At 37.0% G+C, this 22,238-nt stretch overlaps 1 protein-coding gene across 2 annotated transcripts in view; it reads right to left on the reverse strand.

Annotated features, from left to right (window-relative positions):
* Window positions 1–1,163: 1,163 nt before the first annotated feature.
* LOC134375822 (zinc finger protein 717-like) overlaps window positions 1,164–22,238 on the reverse strand; it is a 28,327-nt gene continuing 7,252 nt past the window's right edge. For both annotated transcript variants that reach the window (XM_063094557.1, XM_063094559.1), the window contains 3 exons: window positions 5,809–5,935; window positions 5,540–5,632; window positions 1,164–3,199 (listed from right to left, as the gene is read on the reverse strand). In XM_063094557.1, coding sequence (XP_062950627.1) covers window positions 1,587–3,199; window positions 5,540–5,632; window positions 5,809–5,935 — 1,833 coding nt within the window. In that variant the 3' untranslated portion in view covers window positions 1,164–1,586. The remainder of the gene's footprint in view (window positions 3,200–5,539; window positions 5,633–5,808; window positions 5,936–22,238) is intronic.

Consider the following 22,238-nt stretch of genomic DNA (forward strand, 5'->3'; position numbering starts at 1 on the left):
ATGAAAACTGGGATTGCCACACTGCTGCCTTCACTTTGCAATTTCCTTTTTAAACTGTGTACTTGTTGTCTACCAAATCTCTGCAGAAATGAAACGCTTGATAAAATGTTGGCCTAGTACTGTGAGATAATAACCAATGCCTACAGAATAGATAAAATCAAACATAACTATTAAACCCAGACAATGCAGACCTGTGAGCTCCCTCTTCTGGTCTTTTTATTACTCAAATGTGGTTTAAAAGTTTGACACTGACATCCAGCTGTTCACCAACTTCTCTCAAGCTGGGACTTGACCAACTAATCAAAACAGGTTCATTTAGCCATTGAGGGATAATTAAAACCTGACAAAAGACTAACTGATCAGTAATGCTTTCAGATAAAAGTCTTGAACAAAAAGGGAAAATGTGAAAGTTGATGAAATCACTTTCTGCCAGATCCAGACAAAAAAGAGCTGGGAAAGACACAAAAGAGGGGGGGGTTTATGCTCCCAAGGCCACCGTGGGGGTCATCTGCACTTCAGTGCCAGAAGGCATAAAAAATCAGGGAGAAGTGCATGGACTTTTTTTGTTGCTAGGTCTAGAAGTAATATTCATCACTTGTGTCCATATTCAGCTGAACAGCTCAGTTATATGGTCCTGTACACAATATCAGGAGGCTGAGAATACAGGCTTAATTGTGTGTACAAGAGAAAAGAGAAGCTACATAGTCTCTGCCATACAGGATTTCTCCCTCATGTGACTTCTCTAATGTCTCCTGAGGTGTGATTTCTGAAAAAGGATGTTTCCACATTCATTACAGTTGTCCTTGCATATCCACAGGTTCTACACCCACACATACAACCAACTGCACATGGAAAATATTTGAATAAAGTAAAAAATTTTAAAAAGGGGCTGAGCTCGTGGCGCACTCGGGAAAGTGTGGCGCTGGGAGCACGGCCACGCTCCCGCCGCGGGTTCGGGTCCTATACAGGAACGGCCGGTGCACTCACTGGCTGAGTGCCGGTCACGAAAAAGGACAAAAAAAAAAAAAAAAAAAAAAATTTTTAAAAAGACATAATAAAAAAATACAAGTAAAAAACAAGGTATAACAACTATTTACATAGTATTTACATTGCATTCAATATTGTTAAGTAATCTAGACAATATATAAAAATTACACAGCAGAAAGTACATAGGTTATATGCAAGTCTATACTATTTTATACGTGACTTAATGCAAAAACTTTGGTATCTGTGAGGAGTCCTGGAATCAATCCTCTATGGATACATTCTGAGGGATGACTGGACATTCACAGGGTTTCTCTTTTGTGTGAGCTCTCTGATGCATCCTGAGGTGTGACTTCATGAAAAGTTTTTCCACAGTCACTCGATTAGTATGGTTTTTCCAGAGTGAATTTTCACAGCTCTAGGGAGGGTTGACTTCTGGAAAAACTTTTTTCCACATTCATTACGTTCCTGGATTTCTTCCCCATGTAATTTCTCTGACGTTCAGTAAGGTTTGAATTCTCACAGAGATTCCCTATATTCTTTACACTCATGATTTTTCACTTGGGCAAATTCTCTGATGTCCATTTAGGTGTGATTTATGGTTAAAAGTCTCTACCTTCTTTAAATTCATCTGGTTTCATGCCTGTGTGAATTCTCACATGCTTGCTGAGGTTTGACTTCTCGTAAAAGGTTTTTCCACATTTATTACACTTATAGGGTTTCTCACCTGTGTGTGTTCTCTGATGTACAGTGAGGGCTGACTTACTGTAGAAAGATTTTCTACATTCTTTACATTCATATGGCTTCTCACCTGAGTGAGTTCTCTGATGCACACTGAGGCCTGACTTCTGGTAGAAAGATTTCCTACATTCTTTACATTCATATGGTTTCTCACCTGTGTGAATTTTCTGATGCCTGCTGAGGTGTGACGTCTGGTGAAAGGTTTTTCCACATTCATCACATTCATAGGGTCTTTCCCCCGTGTGAATCCTCTTATGTCTACAGAGGCCTGACTTCTGGCAGAAAGATTTTCTACATTCATTACATTCATATGGTTTCTCACCTGTGTGAATTCTCTTATGACTATTGAGGGCTGACTTCTGGCAGAAAGATTTTCTACATTCATTACATTCGTATGGTTTCTCACCTGTGTGAATTCTCTTATGACTATTGAGGGCTGACTTATGGCAGAATGATTTTCTACATTCATTACATTCATATGGTTTCTCACCTGTGTGAATTCTCTTATGACTTTTGAGGGCTGACTTATGGCAGAATGATTTTCTACATTCACTACATTCATATGGTTTCTCACCTGTGTGAATTCTCTGATGGTCACTGAGGTATGATTTGCAGTGAAAGGTTCTTCCACACACATTACATTCACAGGGCCATTCCTGTGTGTGAATTATCTTATGTCTATTGAGTGCTGACTTATGGTAGAAAGATTTTCTACATTCATTACATTCATATGGTTTCTCACCTGTGTGAGTTCTTTCATGTCTGCTGAGGAGTGACTTCTGGTGAGAGGTTTTTCCACATTCGTTACACGCACAGGGCTTCTCCCCTGTATGTGCCCTCTTATGGACTGGAAGGGGTAATTTCACAAAGGGTTTTTCACATTCATTACATTTATAGGATTTTTCTGCTGTCTGTATTTTCTGATGTTCAGTGAGTTTAGACTTTTCACAGAACATATTTCCACATATATCACATTGAAATGTTTTCCTCAATACCTGAGTTATTTCTTGAGAAATAAGAGCTGACTTATCAAAGCATTCCTCATATTTATTATATGTACAGAAGCTTTCTCCCATATGAACCTTATGTGCAAACAATTGTTCCTCTTTATGGAAGGTTTTCCCTTGTTGACTATATTCAGAAGGCTGCTGCTCAGTTTGAGTCTCGTTAGGGTGACTAAGATGTTCACAAGGTCTGTGGGATTTCCCAGTTATATTATGATCATTAGGTTTCTCTGCAGGATGAGTCTCATCAGGCTTTCTAGGATGAAACGAATTCAGACATACATTAAACTCCTCATGCCTCCTTCCTGAATAGTCTCCATTATTTATAATAAGATTTGAAACATGGCTTGAGTTCAAATAAAATGCTTTTCCTAACTGAATTCTCTTCTCACTTGATGTTTTGCTGATGGTGCGTACAACTTGACACAAATGTCTACCGTGACTTTCTTGGCTTTTCTCAATTTGGTCATCTAAAATGAGGGGAAAAACATATTCATGAATCACATATAAGCATTGCTTATGAAATGCTCACATATAGGTAAAGAAGTTTTTTCCTATGTTAGTGGCATAATATTGCATGAAAATCAAGACTGGGTGTTAGTTTTATGTTTTTTCTACTAAGTTAAAGTCACAAACTATATTAATATATTTTTAAATATTCAGTCATGTTTTTCTTTGCTTTTTTTTTTAATTTACAAGAAAATATTTGGTAAATTTTTTTACCTACTACATAGTCATAGTTTTCAACCAAGTGTGTATTACTTTCCATTTGTTTACACTTTTTTTTCTCTTTTATTCTAATAACAACAGTGGATGTCTCCTACTGATCTTTTCCTCATTATTGTGCTTTGAAGATGGCAAGGTTTTCCTGGTTTAGTTACTTTCAGGGCAGGGGAGGGCCAATTTTCTGGTCCTTATACAAGAATATAGCTGAGGTTCAGGATTTTGCACCTGCGTTTGTTTAGTTTTCACTCTTCCCTGGGGAATGCATAAAGGCATTTTTCAAATAAAATTTAATTTTTAAAATTTATTTTTCAAATAAAAATTCTCCTTTTTCCCACATTAGACAGACAACTTACTAAATTCCTCATTTAACCTGACTTCCTCTGCTTCAAAAAGCTCCAGTCCACAACCCAAGGCACCCCTTTTCTGCTGGTCTGAAAGATTTGGTTCTGCAATCCAGGCTGTGCCCACCATCTTTGCAACATATTTTTCTAGCTCATTCTGATCTCAACAGGCATTTTCCCCCTAATTTCCGGTACATGCACTCCTACTTGATAATTCGGTGTTTCTGAAAGCTTTTGTTTTGTGCATGGGAGTTGCAGCTACTTCCTACTTTCATAGAAAATGCAGTCTCCTGTACATTTCTCACAATTTTTGTTTTAGAATGATTCCCACAAAGAGAAGGGGAAAATGCTAACATCAAACTCCATTCCACAGAAATCTGAGCCCATAAACATAAAAATCTTGATTCACATGGTCTTGGAACCCAGAATCTCTTGGGTCTCCTTCCAAGTCCAGGACCACCTCTTTCCGTGCTCCTATGCTGAGTTTTCCCAAGACTCATGATTTTTGATTTTGTGGTAACAAGCCTAAATTCTGGACCTCTTTTCTTATTTTCTTATAAATTTCCTATGTGACCTTCTCTATGAATTTAAACAGTTTTAAACCACTGATTTCTAAGTCTATATCTCTAATAGTGATATCCTCTCTCAAGTTTAGATTTTATATTCAAGTATATAAGTCAATATGAGAAAAGACTTCACTTTAACTGAAGCTATACCAAAGTAAACAATAATCTTCCTAAAACTGCCTTCTTTGAACATCCTTCCTAAATTCTCACATCCCATTTTCCTCTTTCTCTTCTCTTACTCTCTGGTTAAATATTCCTCGGGATTCTTACACAAATACTTAAAATACATATTTTTTTATTTCTCTCTCATTAGAATGTAAACTCTATGGGAAAGAGACATTTCGATCACCACTGTTATAAAAAACAACTATAAATTACCACAGCTTAACGTGCTCAATTAAGATGTGCAGTAAGGATAAATAAATGTATAAATAAATGTTGGTGCTACAGTTTAAATGTCCACCCAAAACTCATATTAAAACTTGATTGTCAGTGTAACTAAGTTAAGAGGGTGGAAACTCCAACTACAGCTTTTGAAATGTAAAGCGTTATGGGGGAGAGGAGGGGCCTGATTGGATAGTGCGGGCTAGGCCCTCAAAACAGATTAATGTATTCATGGATTAATAAGTTAATGGAAAGCATACAGAAACCTTTGCCACTCTCACCATGTGATACCCTGTACCACCTCCAGATTCCACTGACAGGCCCTAGCAGTAACAAGGCTCTCAAGAGATATGATCCCTTGCCCTTGGACTTCTCAGCCTACTGAACTATAAGATTATAAATTTTGGGTTTTTTAAATAAATTACTCAGTGTCAGGTATTCTGTTCTAAGTGAAAGAAAATGAACTAATAGTCTGAAATAAAATGTCCAGGAGAATAAAAAAGAGAAAAACTGAGAGTATTAAAAAAGTGAATAGCCAAAAAAAAAAAAAAAAAAAAGTAAAAAGAGAAAGGTTAGATCTGGGATAAGTATAATAAAATGTTCAAAATAAAAGGTGGAGGAATATGTTTGAGAGCCCTCTTTGGAGATTATATAATGCACATGTTTGATGCACACAGATCAGCAATTCTCAGGTCTGAAACCTGGGAAAAATATTGGTAGAAACAGCTGAACACTGCCAACAACTGCTGGCATTTACTCTTCCCACCTCCCTGCCCAGTATGTGCTGACTGACCTGTGAGGCTCAGGTTTGGGGATTCTTCTATCGTCCATGGCTCTGCTTCTTGCTCCAACTTGAAGATCACTTCAGGTTTGGCAATGCAGTGCCCTGTTAACAAGACATAATGTAGGACTTTGCCAACCTTTCGTTAAAGTGGGATGATACTGAAATTCTTCATGAAATGGAATTTTACCTAAGTAGCATTAAACCCTATAAATGATTCCTGTACTTACCAACAAAGGAGAAAGTGCTGCTCCTGAGAATTTCTGTGGAGTTTTACTTACCCAAAGACAACAGGTTGCTGTAGGTCTCCAGCATCACATCCCTGTACAAAGTCCTCTGACCATTATCCAGGTCCTGCCACTCTTCCCAGGTGAAGTCCACAGCCACATCTTCAAATGACACCAATCCCTGTAATGGGACATTTCTTTTTATCTTAAGTCACCAGTTGTGGGTCACAAAACATGAATCTGAGAGTTCACACGTGTGTGTGTGCGTGTGTGTGTGTGTGTGTGTGTGTCATACATATCACAAGATGCAGTCTCTTTGTACTCCATACGGTGGGAGAAAGAAAATCACAGTAAGACTATCCTGCCACTGCAATAATTAATTATAAAAAAATACTATTAAAAATCACACCTTACAGATCTAGAGCCATCCTTGTTGCTAGGGATAAAAGTATAAATAAAATTCTGCTCCTTCAAGGAGCATATGACCTGGTATGAAAACATAAGTACTAATACACATCTGAAATAATGTGTTAGATGAACTAATATAGACACAAGCTCAATTTAGACTGTGGTTAAAAAATGAGAAAACATAATTGTATTTTGTATTCAATTTGAACTTCACTGAAATGCCAAAGATCTTCATCCCTGGCTCTTCCATGTAAACCATGTGTTCTCAGGATATGAGAAAACAGCAAAAGTCCAGTTGCAAGAGCACAAAGAACACACACCATATTAATGAAACTACATACACCACCATATTTAGGTGAATAATCCTGGGTGTGAGGAGATAAACACAATTTGACCTAAATCAAACAGCAAATAATTGTTTGCACTTATCATTGATTTTTAATTACTTATAAATTAAAACCATGTATACAGGCATCCAAAATTTCTTTCCTATATGCAAAAGGATTGCTTGTGTTCCTCCCAGTGTGAACACTGTCACTTCACAAACCACAGCGTGTAAATGATGAGCTCCTGTAAGAACAGGTAAGTTTCATGACCAGATGTGCATTTCAACACTCATTCTCTAGAAAAAGAATGGGAAAGAGCTTAAGGGAGAATCAGCAGGGAAGATAAACAGGGTAACAGATGACAACCTACATCAGGACACAGAGCAGTAAGCATACAAATTAGGGAAGTAATCTTTTAAAAGAGAAAAAAGAAAAGCAGAAACAGACCTGGTAGTAATTTGCTTTGCAGAGGTTAAAAAGAAGAGTTCTTCCTCCAGGCTCCCTACATGATCAGCTAGTTAGGTACTGACACTGTAAAGTAAAATTTGGAAAATGGAAGATGAATATAATGGGTAGAAGTGACACAGACTTGGACACATTATATTTTAAATAGCTGTGGGAGTGTCCAAATGGCAATTTAGTATGATTCCAGAGTTCAGAAGAGATCTAAGCTGAAGATAAAGATTTTTAGTGTATCGAAATTTCAATAGTACCTAAAGCTGTCAGAGTGAATAAGCCTAAAAGGGTAAAAAAAAATAAAAAAATTTTTAAAAGTACGGAATCTGCAGAAACACTGATACTTAAAGAGTAATAGACTGTGAAGGTGTGAAGGTAAGGAATAAATTTTACAAGTTTATTCCCCAAATAAAGGAAAGTTCAGTATTAGGAAAACTACCAACATAATTCATCTTATTTATAGCTGTATGGAGCAAAATCCTTTGATTATCTTCATAGACATTAAGAACGTACTTTTAGAAATACATTCCAGGTTTCTATTTCTGCACATAAAAAAGCTTGAAAATCATTACTCCATCATAACAACAAATAAAGATAATGAAAAATCAGAAACCCTTCTTGAATTGGAAAGAGAGGGGAAGACACAGGACAAACCACTGCCCCCAAGATTAGAGAAACAGGCAAATATTTGGCATCACAGCTTACAGGAGCAGAGACATACTTCAGATACCACCAAGGGAATCAGTGCCACAGCAGGAAAAACCGAATGTGACTGATAAATTTGCTGGAAGCTCAGTGTAGACAACTCTGAGGGTTAAAAAGTCCAAGGAAACCCAGTCACAGGCAGGCCACCACAATTTTGTAAAATTTACCTTCAAGAGTTCAACCAGGTTCCTACAGTATATAAATACAACAACAACAACAACAACAAAACTCCTCTCCTGCTTCCACTTGTCAGAGGGGAAGAAGCAAATCATTTTTAAATATGAGAGCACTCTATTCTTCTTAACAAAACCCGACCTCAGGAAAAACTACTTATCAGAGCCTACCCTGCTGTAGTATTATCAAAACCTAAATGACCTGGGTGAAAGGAAATATGCAACTTCAACCAACTCTAGCCTTCTACATAGAAGAAGAGAAATATATAATTCTGACTCACTCCAGCCACCCTGTCCTGCCTATGGGGGAAGAAAAAGCAAACAGACAAATGGGGAAACACTTGTGAAGTTCACAGTTCAAAGCCAGATGCTCATTAAGAGGAGACTTATCATAAGACTATAGAACATTTCTGCTGTAGTCTAAATGTCTGTGTTCCCCCGCAGGTTCCTATGTTGAAACCTCATTTCCAATGCACTAGAATTAAGAGGTGGAGATGTTGGAAGGTGATTAAATCTTGAGGGTAGAGCCCTCTTGAGAGGAATAAGTGCCTTTATTAAAAAAAAGGCCAAAGAAAGCTTCTTAGCCTATTCCACCATGTGAGGACACAAAGCAGTTGACTTCTATGAGAAATAAGCCCTCAAACACAATCTCCTACAGCTTTGATCTTGAACTTTCCAGCCTCCAGCATTGGGAAGAATAAAATTCCTGTAACTGATACATTACCCACGCTAGGACATTTTGTTATAGCAGCCCAAATGGACAAAAACATTTCCCCCTTTCCCACACCTTATCACCACATTACTGAATGCAAATTTATAGCAGTTCCTTTTACTTGTAACATCACCTCTGGGTATAAAGAAAAAAATTGAAAGGCATGCTAAAATACAAAAAACCACAATATGAAGTAACGATGCAAGCTTCAGAACAAGATATGGCTAGAATGTTCAACTTACAAAGCAGGAAATTAAACAAAACAAAACAAAACAAAACAAAACAAAAAAAACCCCACCAAAAAAACCAAACCAAACCAACCAAACAAAAATCCCTCTGCTTAATATGCTAAAGGCTCAACTGAATAAAGAAAGCAGCATTCAACAACAGATAGGCAATGTAAGCAGAGAGACAGAAGTCCTAAGAAAGAACCAAAAATAAATGCTACATATCAAAAATACAGTAACAGAAATGAAGAATGCCTATGATTGGCTTATTAGTAGACTGGGCAAGGCTGAGAAAAGAATCTCTGAGCTTGAAAATACGTCAACTTCAAAAACTGAAAAGCAAAGAGAACACACACAAAAAAACAACATAATATCCAAGGACTGTTAGACAACTACAAAAGGTATAACATAAAGTAATGAGAATACCAAAAAGAAAAGAGAGAAAGAAACAGAAGAAGTATTTGAAACAACAATGTCTGGGAAATTCTATAAATTAATATCAAAAACCAAACCAAAGATCCAGGAAGCTCAGAGAATACCAAGAAAGATAAATGCCCAAAATCTGCACCTACAGCATTATTTTTAAACTGCAGAAAATTGAAGATGAAGAAAATATAAAAGAAGCCAGAGTAGGGGAAAAAACCATCTTATCGACAGAGGAACAAAGAGAAGAATTACATCCAACATCTGCTCAGAAACCATGAAAGCAAGGAGTGAGTGGAGTGAAATATTCCAAGTGCTGACAGAAGAAACCTATCTTCCTACAGTCCTGCACCCTGTGAAATCACCCTTCAAAAGTGAAGAAATAAAAACTTCCTCAAGCAAACACAAATTGAGGATATTTGTTGCAGTATTTGTCCTCTAAGAAATGTTAAAAGAATTTCTTTAGAGAGAAGATATAGATCAGAAATGTGAATCTACATAAAGAAATAAAGAATATTAAAAAAGAAATAAGTGAAGGTTAAAAAAAAATTTCATTTTTCTTATTCTTAATTAATCTAACAGATAACAGGTTTATACAACAGTAGTAACAATATATACAATTATGTATGCTTTTATATATTTATACAAACACATACCTACACCTAGTTATGTAAGCTCATATATATATAAGTGAAATGAAGTAACAGCAATAATACAAAGGACAGAATGGGAGAAAGAAATTAGAATTATGTTATTACAAGAAAGCTATACTGCCTGTAAAGTGGTATAGTGTTAAATGAAAGTGGACCTGGATTAGGTGTAAAGGTATATTTCAAGCTTTAGTTAAAAAAAATATAGTTTAAAAAGAAAAAGTAAAAAAAGAAGTGTAACTATAAAAAAAGAACATGCTCAGAAAAAGAATGGAATCATATAAAATGCTCAATGAACTCCAAAAACTGCAGAATGGAAGAATGCAAAAGTAAGAGCACAGAACAAAAGGAATTAATAGAAACAATAATATGACAGATATTAATCCAACTATATTGATAATCACTCTGTATGTCAATAACCCCTAAATAAACCAATTAAAACACAGTCAGAGTGAATCAAAATACAAGACCCAACTTTGTTATATATAAAAAATTCACATTGTCTATAAAGCACATATAAATTCAAAGTAAATGAATGGAGAAAAATATGCAATGCTTACACTAACCAAAATAAAGCAAGAGTAGCTATATTTATTTCAGGCAGAGCAGACTTCAAAGCAAGGAAAGTTATCAGAGATGAAAACAAATGGCTACATTATGGTATAGAAGATAATTCTCCAAGAAAATTCTTAACTTGTATGTGCCTAACAACAGATTGTCAAACTATGTCAGACAAAAACTGATAGAAATGAAAGGAGAAAGATATAATCCACCATCACAACTAAAGACATCAACACCCTCTATCAAAAATGAACCAGTTCTGTTAGAGTGAGCAAGACTAAAGCCAAGTTGGAACCTAAAAACACACAGGATCTAAAAGATTTTTTAAAGTACACAGTATTTTTTCTTGGCATGCATTTCTCTGGAGTCCCCTCTTTTCACATGGTTGATATTTTGAACCTTGGTTATGGGGCAAGATGACATTATTTACATAAATGTAAAGTTGTTTTCTAGCTAGCCTGAAGCTGCAAACTTGCAGACTTGCATATACTATCCAGACCCTGGGAAACCTAAGAAGACATCAATAAAGCTATGCTGATTCCACCTCTCAGGACCCTGAAATAACAGCAATGGGAGCAAAAACTAGATGGAGTCATGACAAGACCTTGCACCTGGCTCCTTGCATGGAGCCCTCACAGTTCATGTCCCACATTCCATCACCTCAGCCCCCTCTTTAAAACTCCCTCAGTAAACCTGAGTCTTTAGGATGGCTTTAGTCTAGCCATTCTCCTTCAGGCATTCTGGACAGATGGGTTAGCCTAACATCTATGTTAGGCTAACCCAATTAGATGTTAGGTTAGCCCATATCTCCTTAGGTCACTGGTACTCCTGAATAATAACTGACTTCCATTTCCACCAGCAACTGACTTCTCTGGTTTGTTTTTGAAAGGGAGCAAGTGGCTGGGCATATGCCTAGTAACAATTCTGCAGGCAGAAAACCTATAAAGACATAGCTAAACTCAACAATGAGCTCTAAATGTAACTGATATCTACAGACTACTTCATCCAACAAAAACAGAATAGACATTCTCAAACGCACATATAACAATCACCAAGACAGAACATAAATAAATATCATACAATGTGTGTTCTCAGATCACAACAGAATTAAGCTATAGATCAATAACAAAATGGTAACTGTAAGTTTCTCAAATAGAGTGGGATTAAACAACACACTCTAAATAATATATATGTCAGGCCTGGCCAGTTAGCCCAGCCTTATAACACCAAGGTCACTGATTTCGATCCCCAAACCAGCCAGTTGCCAAAAAGAAAAAAGAAAAATACACAGGTCAAAAAAGAAATCACACAAGAAATTTGAAAATATTTAAAAATAAAAATTAAGGTACACAGCCCAGCAGCTGCCAAAGTGAGCCAAGACCAGACCCTTGTGGCACTGGGGACCAGTCTGAGGCCCAGAGGGAAGCACACATACCTCAGAAGCCACCAAGGTGAGCCAAGACCACACACTTGTGGCACTGGAGTCCAGTCTAAGGCCCTGGGGGGAAAGGAAGCGCACACAGCCCAGTAGGCGCTGAGGTGAGCTGAGACCTGCACAGCACCAGGGACTCAGTCTACAGACACAAAAAGCTAGAACAGGGGCCAAGGTCGTTATACAGGTACCCCCACACCTTCTGTCACTACAGGGACAGTTCACCACCACAGTAGCAGCGAGGACCACTCTACAGGCAACCTGCCACTCACTTGACTACACTGATATAAGAAGAGTCACCAGCAGAGCCTGCAAATAGAGGAGGAAGTCTTTATCCTCATTGCCAACCTCAGAGTAACAGAAGAAGCAAGTCCTCTACTAGATGAACAAACATCGATGAAAAAATACTAGAACTACAAACAAACGAGAAGATGTGAAACCAACAAAGGAATACAATAATGCTCAAATTCTAGAACCCATAGAACAGGGAATCCTTGAAATGTCTGAAAAAGAATTCCAAGCAATGATCTTAAGAAAGCTTAAAGAAATAAGACTCAATTAGAAAACACAAGGAAACAAGAAAAAATTTCCAGAATATGAAGGAGGAAATTTACAAAGAGATTAATACCTTAAAAAAGAATGTAGCAGAACTCCTAGAAAAGAAAGATTCACTCACTGAAGTAAAAAAAAACCAACTGAGAGCTTAAGCAGCAGAAAGACTTTCAGATCTTGAAGACGGTCTTTTTGAAATAACCCAGGCAGACAAAAAATAGGAAAAAAGAATTAAAAATAATGAGGAAAATCTGAGAGAGATAGCAGACAACCTCAAGTGCTCCAAATTGTGGGTATTTCAGAAGGGAAAGGGAAAGGAAAAGGTATTGAAAACCTATTCCAGGAAATAATAACAGAAAACTTCCCAGAGGTAGGGAGAGATGCAGACCTTCACATCCAGGAAGCTCAAAGGTCCCCAAACAGATTCAATCCAAGAAGATCCTCTCCAAGACAAATTATATTCAAATTTGCAAAACTCAAAGACGAAGAGATAATTCTAAAAGCAGCAAGAGAAAAGCATCAAGTCACCTATAAGGGAACCCCCATCAGACTAACAGCAGACTTCTCAACTGAAACCATACAGGCCAGAAAGTGGAATGATATATTCAAAACACTAAAAGAGAAAAATTGCCAGCCAAGAATTAGAAACGAGGGAGAAATAGTGTATTTCCCAGACAAACAAAAATTGTGGGACTTCACCACCACACAACCAGCCCTGCAAGAAATTCTCAAGGGAGTCCTGCATCTGGAATCTGAATAATGAATGTCAATATCACAGATACATAAGAAAAAGCAAAACCTGCTATTAAAACAAAAATGCCAGTGAGAAAGAGCAAGAAGCTAAATCATTGCACCTCAGATATACACCTAACACTGAAGAAATGGACGGGAAAGTATGGATCAAAAGATATTTAAAACATCCAAACAAAAGCAATTAAATGACAGAAATTAAACAATACCTGTCAATAACCACCCTAAATGTGAATGGATTAAACTCCCCATTCAAAAGGCACAGATTGACTGACTGGATTAAAAAGCTAGACCCAAGCATATGTTGTGTTCGAGAGACCAATCTCACATATAGAGACACACACAAACTAAAAGTGAAGAAACGGAAAAAGATATACCCTGCAAATGTAAACCAAAGACAAACAGGAGTAGCTATTCTTATATCGGACAAAATGGACTTTAAACCAAAACACATAAAAAGAGACAAAGAAGGCCACTATATAATGATAAAAGGATCTGTTCAGCTAGAAGACATAACAATCATAAATATATATGCACCCAATACTGGAGCACCCAGATATATAAAGTAAACACTCTCTACAAATACGTGGAAACTAAACCGTAGGCTCCTGAATGACCTATGGGTCCAGGAAGAAATTAAACAGGCACTCAAAAAATTTCTTGGAACTAATGAAAATAAAGATACATCATACCAAAACCTGTGGGATACTGCAAAAGCAGTACTAAGAGGCAAATTTATTGCAACAAACACTTACATCAAAAGAATGGAAAGAACTGAAATAAACGACCTAACACTACACCTCAAAAACTTGAAAAACAACAACAGTCCAATTCTAAATATAGTAGAGGGAAAGAAATAATTAACATTAGAGCAGAACTAAATGAAATAGAGACCCCAGAAAACAATAGAAAAGATCAACAAAACAAAAAGTTGTTTTTTCAAGAAGATAAATAAAATAGACATACCATTAGCTAGGTTAACAAAATAAAGAAGAGCGAAGACACAAATAACAAAAATCATAAATGAAAAAGGAGACATTACAACTGATACCACAGAAATATGAAGAATCATTAGAGACTATAATAAACAACTGTCTGACAACAAATATGAAAACCTGGAAGACACGGATAAGTTTCTGAACACATACAAACTACCCAGACTGAACCAATTTTCAACCAAGAGGTAGAAAATCAGAACAGACCAATAACAAGCAACAAGACTGAACTGGTAATCAGCAATCTTCCAACAAAAAAAAGCCCAGGTCCGCATGACTTTACAGCTGAATTCTACCAAACCTTTAAAGAGGAATTAATACCAATTCTCCTCAAACTATCCCAAAAAATTGAAATGAAAGACATTCTCCCAAACTCATTCTCTGAGGCTAACATAACTCTGATACCAAAACCAGATAAAGACAAAACAAAAAAAAAGAAAATTACAGGCTAATATCCTTGATGAACACAGACACAAAAATCCTCCACAAAATATTAGCAATGAGAATACAGCAACACATCAAAAAATTATACACCATAATCAACTGAGATTCATCCCAGGGATGTAAGGATGGTTCAACATATGAAAGTCAATTAATGTGACATATCACACTAATAAATTCAAGGATAAAAACGACATGATTATCTCAATAGATGCTGAGAAAGCAATTGACAAAATTCAACATCCTTTCATGATAAAGACTTTCAACAAATTAGGTATAGAAAGTATCTCAACACAATAAAAGCCATCTATGACAAGTCCACTGCCAGTATCATCCTGAATTGGGAAAAACTGAAGACTTATCCCTTAAGAACAGGAACCACACAAGGATGCCCACTCTCACCACTTCTATATAACATAGCAATAGAAGTACTAGCCAGAGCAATCAGGCAAGAGAAAGAAATAAAGGGAATCCAGATTGGAAAAGATGAAGTCAAACTGTCCCTATTTGCCGAAGACATGATACTACATATAGAAAAACCTAGAGACTCTAATAAAAAATTCCTAGAGCTGGTTAATAATTCCAATAACATTGCAGGATACAAAATAAATGCCCCCAAATCAGTTACATTTATATTCTCCAATAATGAGCGAAGAGAAAGAGAAATCAAGAAAGTAAGTCCATTCACAACAGTCATACACAAAAAAATCAATTTAAATTAATTTAATTAATTTTTAATGAAAGAGCTCTACAATGAGAACTACAAACCACTATTGAAAAAAATTAAAGAAGACACAGAATGATGTAAAGACATTCCATGCTCTTGGATTGGAGAACTAACATTGTGAAAAAGTCTATTCTACCCGAAGCAAGCTACAGATTAATGCAATCCCCATCAAAATTCCAATGACATTCTTCACAGATATGGAAAAAACAATCTCAACATTCATATGGAACAACAAAAAACCCCATAGCCAAAGCAATCCTGAGCAAAAAACATAAAGCCCGAGGCATAACATTATCCTACTTCAAATTATACTACAAAGCTACAGTAACCAATACAGCATGGTACTGGCATAAAAATAGACACTCGGACCAGTGGAGCAGAATTGAGAACCCAGAAATCACCCCCCAGGCTTATAGCCAACTCATATTGGACAAAGGGATCAAAACATACACTGGGGAAAAGACTGCCTCTTCAGTAAATGGTGCTGGGAAATTCAGATATCCATATGTAGAAGAATAAAATTAGACATGCTCCTCTCACCATATACTAAAAGCAACTCAAAATGGATTAAAGACATAAGTATAAGACCTGAAATTGTAAAATTACTATGGGAAAATACAGGTGAAACACTTCAGCAACTAGGTCTGGCCACAGATTTAATAAACATGAGCCCCAAAGCACAAGCAACAAAAGAAAAATAAACAAATGGGACTATATCAAACTAAAAAGCTTCTGCACAGCGAAGGAAACAATCAACAGAGTGAAACGACAACCTACAGAGTGGGAGAAAATTTTTGTTAACTATGCATCTGACAAGGGATTAATATCCATAATACACAAGGAACACAAGCAATCATACAGTAAAAAACCAAAAAACCCAATTAAAAAATGGGCAAAGGAACCAAAAAGACATTTTTCAAAGGAAGACATACAAATGGCCAAGAGGTACATGAAAAAATGCTCAACATCACTAGTCATCAGGAAATGCAAATTAAAACTACCCTGAGATATCATCTCACCCCAGTTAGACCGTCTGTAATCAAAAAGAATGAGAACAACAAATGCTGGTGAGGATATGGAGAGAAGGGAACACTCCTGCACTGTTGGTGGGATTGTAAATTAGTACAACCACTATGGAAAACAGTATGGAGGCTTCTCAAACAACTACAGATAGATCTTCCATATGATCCAGCAATCCCACTTCTGGGTATATACCCAGAGGAATGGAAATCATCATGTCAAGGTGATACTTGCACTCCCATGTTCATAGCAGCTCTGTTTACAATAGCCAAGACATGGGACCAACCTAAATGTCCACTGATGGATGACTGGATAAGGAAACTGTGGTATATATACACCACAGAATACTACTCTGCCATAAAAAAGAAAGAAATTCTCACATTTGCAACAACATGGATGAGCCTGGATAAACTTACGTTGAGTGAAATAAGCAAAGCACAGACAGATAAATACCACATATACTCACTCATAAGTGGGAGCTAAGAGAGAAAGAAAGAAGGAAAGAAAGACCACAGTAGAGCGTTGGACTTGCAGAGGGAGAGAACATACCTTGGGCTAGAAAGTGGAGTGGAGAAAGGGGGAATGGGGAGGGAGGTCAGGGATAATTGAGGGGATTATTGGGTGGGGGACATGGGGTATAATGACAATTTGTGGTAATGGACATGCTGCCAGTATGGATCTGGCCATCACATCTTAGGCACATGGTGACAATTTGCTTTGTACTCCATGAATATTCATAACCAATAAAAACAAAACAAAACATTTAATAAATAAAAATAAATAAAATAAAAATTAAAATATAGCTTATCAAAAGTTGTGAGATACAGCAAAAGCAGAGCTTTACAAGAAATTTATGGCAGTGAATGCTTATATTAGAAAAGAAGAAACATCTGAACTTAACAATTTTAGTTTCTATCTCTGTATACTTGAAAAAGAGAGAATTAAATCCAAAGAAAGTAGAAAAGAAAAAAAAAGTGGAAATGACAATAATTAGAGCAGAAATAAATAAAATTGAAACAAGAAGTCAATAGAGAATATCACAACAATAGTGCTTCTTTAAAAAGATCAATAAAATTGATAAGCCTATAGCCAGGCTAACTAAGAAAAAAAGACAGAAATTACAAATATCAGAAATGAAAGAGGGGACAACACCACAGACACTGTGGACATTAAAGGGATAATAAAGAAACGCTATAAACAACCCTCTGTGGACCCATTTGGTAACCTAGATGAAATGGACCAATTCCTCAAAAGACACAATTTACCAAAACTCACAGAAGAAATATACAACCTGAATAGGTCTACATGTATCATGAGAATGAGTAAATAATCACCTTCAAAACAGAAAGTATCCAGTACAGTTTTGTTCACTGGTGAATTTAACCAAACACTTAGGAAATTATACCAATTTTCTACAACTTATTTCAGAGCATAGCACCAGATGGGATACTCCCCAACTCATTCTATGAGGACAGCATTACCTTAATACGAAAATTGGGAAAAAGACATTGCAAAAATAGAAAACTACAAACCATTATGTCTCATGAACATACATGCAAAAGTCCTTAACAAAATATTAGTAAACCTAATCCAACAATTTATAAAAACAATTATGTGCCATGGTCAAGTAGGAATTATGTCAAACAAGCAAGGCTGGTTCAACACTTGAACATCAATTAATGTAATCCAAGAGACTGAAAAAGAAAAATCACATAACCATAGCAACAGATAAAGAAAAACCATTTCACAAAATACAGCACCCATTCATTTTAAAAACTCACAGTAAACAAGGAATGGAGGGGAACGTCCTCAACTTGATAAAGATTATATCTACAGAAAACTACAACATCATAACTACAGAAAACTACATCATACTTAATGATGAGAAACTGAAAGCTTTGTCACAAAATAGGAACAGGTAAGAATGGACCCTTCTTCATCGCTGAAAGAATGTACTTCTTTCAACATTTTACTTGAAGTACTATATAATGCAATACATAACACAACAACATAAGTTAAAGGGCATACCGATACATAAGAAATTAATAAAAGCGTCTTTGTTCACAGATCACGTGAAAACCCAAAAATATAGACAAAAAAACCTCCTAGAACTAATAAGTGATTAGAACAAGATTGCCAGATGCAAGTTTAATATGCAAAAGTCAATCATTTTTGTATAACCAGCAATGACCAAGCAAAATTTGAAATGAAAACACACCAGTATTTACATTAGCACCCAAAAAAACGAAAGTTGCAAATCATATATCTCATGAGAAGTTAACATCCAGAATACATAGATTCCTACAACTTGACAACCAAAAAACAAATAACCTAATTTAAAAGTGGACAAAGAACTTGAACAAACATTTCTCTGAAAATGATATACAAATGACTAACAAGCATATGAAAAGATGCTTAACATCACCATTAAAGAAATGCAAATCAGAAACACAATGAGGTATTACTTTACACCCAATAAAAGATAATAAGCACTGGCAAAATTGAAATGCTTGTAAACTGTTGAGTGAAAATGTAAAACAGCACCACCACTATGAAAAACAGTACAGAGGTTTTTTAAAGAATTAAAACTAGAACTACCATATGATCTGACAATCAAACTTATGTGTCTATATCCAAATAACTGATAGTTGCATCGCAAAGAGATATTTACACACCAGTGTTCATAGCAGATTTATACACTTAGCCAAGGGGTGGAAGCAATCCAAATGTCCACCAACAAATGTGAATGGATAAACAAAAAATGGAGTATACTTAATAAGAATTCTTAACCAGCCTTAAATAGAAAGGAAATCCTGACATATGCTATAACATGGAACCTTGAGGACATTATGCAAAGTGAAAAAAGCCACTCAAGAAATGACAAATACTGTATGGTCCCACTGATGTAAGTCAAATTTTTGGAAACACAAAGTAGAATGGTGGTTGTCTGGGGCTGGAGGAGGCGGATATTGAGAGTTGTCAGTTAATGGGTACAGAATTCAGACAGCTGTGCTCCAGTTCTTCCTTTCCTTATTACTTTTTCTTCTTTCCTTCTCCTCCTCCTCAACAATGCTGATTGGGCCAGACAGCAACTTTGTGATAACAACCTCCTGCTGAACAACCATAAACCCCAAACCAGTTCTGGCCAAATTGGGGAATTTGCACACTAGCGCCCTGGCTCAGCTTGCAACTTCACCTTCCAATGACACAAATCTAACTCACTTTCATTTTAATCCTTATATCTCCACCCCAAAGAAACATGGGACATATTTCACATACACAACGCTGCAATGCACATGCGCGCTCATCCCCACTTAATTATACATGGAAATAACCCAGATCTCACTAAATATGTATAATTTCCCGTAGCCACACCTTTAAAAGCTGTAACCCCCGACTACTTGAGGAGCTTAGTTTGAGTTGTGAGACTACCTTACTCCTGACTTTTGTGAGCCAATAAACTCCTTTCTGCTACAGACCCCAATCAGTGTCTTTGTGTTTCCACTGTAAAACACAATAGAGAAGAACTCTGTAGGAGATTGCCTGCAAGAACTAACTTGGCAACCACAAAAAGCCCCCTCAATTAAACAACTGGTGGGTAAGGACAAGGCAGTTGGGTTCTTGGAGGAGATACCAGGGATTAATCGCAGTGCATGCTGAGCCTTTTTCTTGGGAGATCTTGGTTGAGCAGTGCCCCTCCTGATGTCTCCTCGTCTTGGACTCTGTCCCCCAAAAGAAAAAAATGGTTTGAGCAACAGACATGAGAGGAGATTCCTCTGGAACTGAGTAAGTACCATTTGAGGGCTGAGCACTTGGGTCTAAGGACAGAAACTGTATGAGAGGTGATCTGAGTTCCTACCAGTTGTTCTGAACCTTTAGATACTTTCCATCCTCCTGGTGTATTTCCTCTGAGTAACTGGTATATTTTAAGTAATCAAACAAGTGTTCCTGACAGTAGTCCTTTGGAACATATTTGAAAAACTGAAACTATTTTGGATATGATGCACTAAAAAAGAAAAGGATGATCTTTTATTGTAATACTGCTTGGACTCAATACAGTCTGGGATTTGGATTTAAAAAAAGGCCAAAAAATGGATCCTTAAATTATAATACTATACTGCTGTTAGATCTTCTCTGCAAACAGGAAGGAAAATAGGATGAGATGCCATATGAAGAAGCCTTTATGACTTCATACTACAGGAATTTAAAGAAACAATACCACATTTTGAAACAAAACATAGAAAACACAGACAAGGTTATACCTCTAGAAACTGCAAAGGATGATGATCTTCTCATAAGAATTTCTCGATTATCTCCATCTTATCCCCTCCCCTATGGGGGAATGTGTCCTGGATTGTCCACCAATGCCACTAGGAGAAAATGTAGGACTCCTGCCTCATCCCTATTCTGGAAGGACATGAAGTCCACAACAGCCTTTAGCTCTCCTGGAGAGCCCTTCCTCCACCTCAGGAATGGTCTCCCTGCCCCAAACTTGTAGAGAGATGTAATTCGACCTACAAGAACATGTATCCTCTTCAGAGCCAAAACAATGTCTTCTCTAACAAGGTTCCCACAGGGATCAGAGATAATGGCTGCCCCCAAAGACATGTATGGACACAAATTCCCTTTTCAACCTCAGGCTTGTTCAACTGGAAAAACCACCTTCTGTCCTATTGGGACGATACAAAAAAATGACCAACCTTTTTATTTCTATATTTGCCATCCACCACCCTACCCGGGTGGACTGTCAGTCTTTAATGGACATTCTACTTACCCTAGAGGAGTGCAGAATAATCTTTGAGAAAGCAAATCTACAGGCAGATAAGAAATATGAGGAAAATGCTCAAGAGCTAATCGAACAGGACTCCTCCATTGCTGTCACCATGGAAGACTCCATTTGGAATCCAAATGAGACTCAGCACCAAAATAGGCTTAGACATTATAGGCACTGCCTAATCTCAGGACTCAAGGGGTGAACTTCAAAGCAGAAAAACCTTGAAGAATATAAAGTACACCAACGATCACAGGAGAACCCCTATGCCTTTTTAGAGTGCAATTGTGAGGCTTTTAGGCAATACACACATTTAAATCCTGAATCCCCTGGAAACACCCAGACCATAAATATGGTTTTATTTATATATATATACTCATATATATATACATACACACATACACACACACACATATATATATGGAAATTGAATATGTGGAAAAAGATACAGAAATTGAAGGAAGGGCTCAGGATGGCTCAATCTCAGCTTGTGGAAGTTGCATTTAAGTTCTTTAACAATCAAGACCAAGTAGAAGAGAAAGTAAACTCAGAAGATAAAACAACAAGCCACCCTGCTAGCCATGGTCACTGGGGAATCACGTGGATGGTGGCCAGGTAGTAACTAAGATAAGAAAAGAGGTGGTTTCCAACCCCTCAGGCAACCTCAGGAACAAACATTCGGGTGTCCTCTACCTGCAGCCCTCATGACAAACCAGCACCAAGAGAAACTGAGGCACTCCCAGTGTACTCCTTAGACAAGATGGATATTGGCAAAGGGAATGTCTATTGAAAGTGACCTCATCTGTACCTCCTTTGCCCAAGTCAATGCCCAAGCACCCCTGATCTGGATTTATGCCAGCAACCCGCCAGATGTTTGAAGAAAACCCAGAAACATTGAGAATGAGGGGGCCCAGGGATGCTAATCCCAGATGCTCAGCTCATTCTCTCCCATGAGAAGCCTCAGGTAACCCTGAAAGTGGGAGATCCCAACTGAATTTTTAGTGGACACAGGAGCAACCTACTCTGTTTGGAGTAACAAATCTGTTCCTGTATCTCCCAAAATAATAAATGTGACTGGTGCATTGGGAATTCCAAAAGAAAGATACTTTCTATAACTTATGGATTGCCAAGTTGCTGAAAAACTGCTTACTCATA

The sequence above is a fragment of the Cynocephalus volans genome, chromosome 4 (genome assembly GCF_027409185.1).
Source record: "Cynocephalus volans isolate mCynVol1 chromosome 4, mCynVol1.pri, whole genome shotgun sequence".
NCBI lineage: Eukaryota > Metazoa > Chordata > Mammalia > Dermoptera > Cynocephalidae > Cynocephalus > Cynocephalus volans.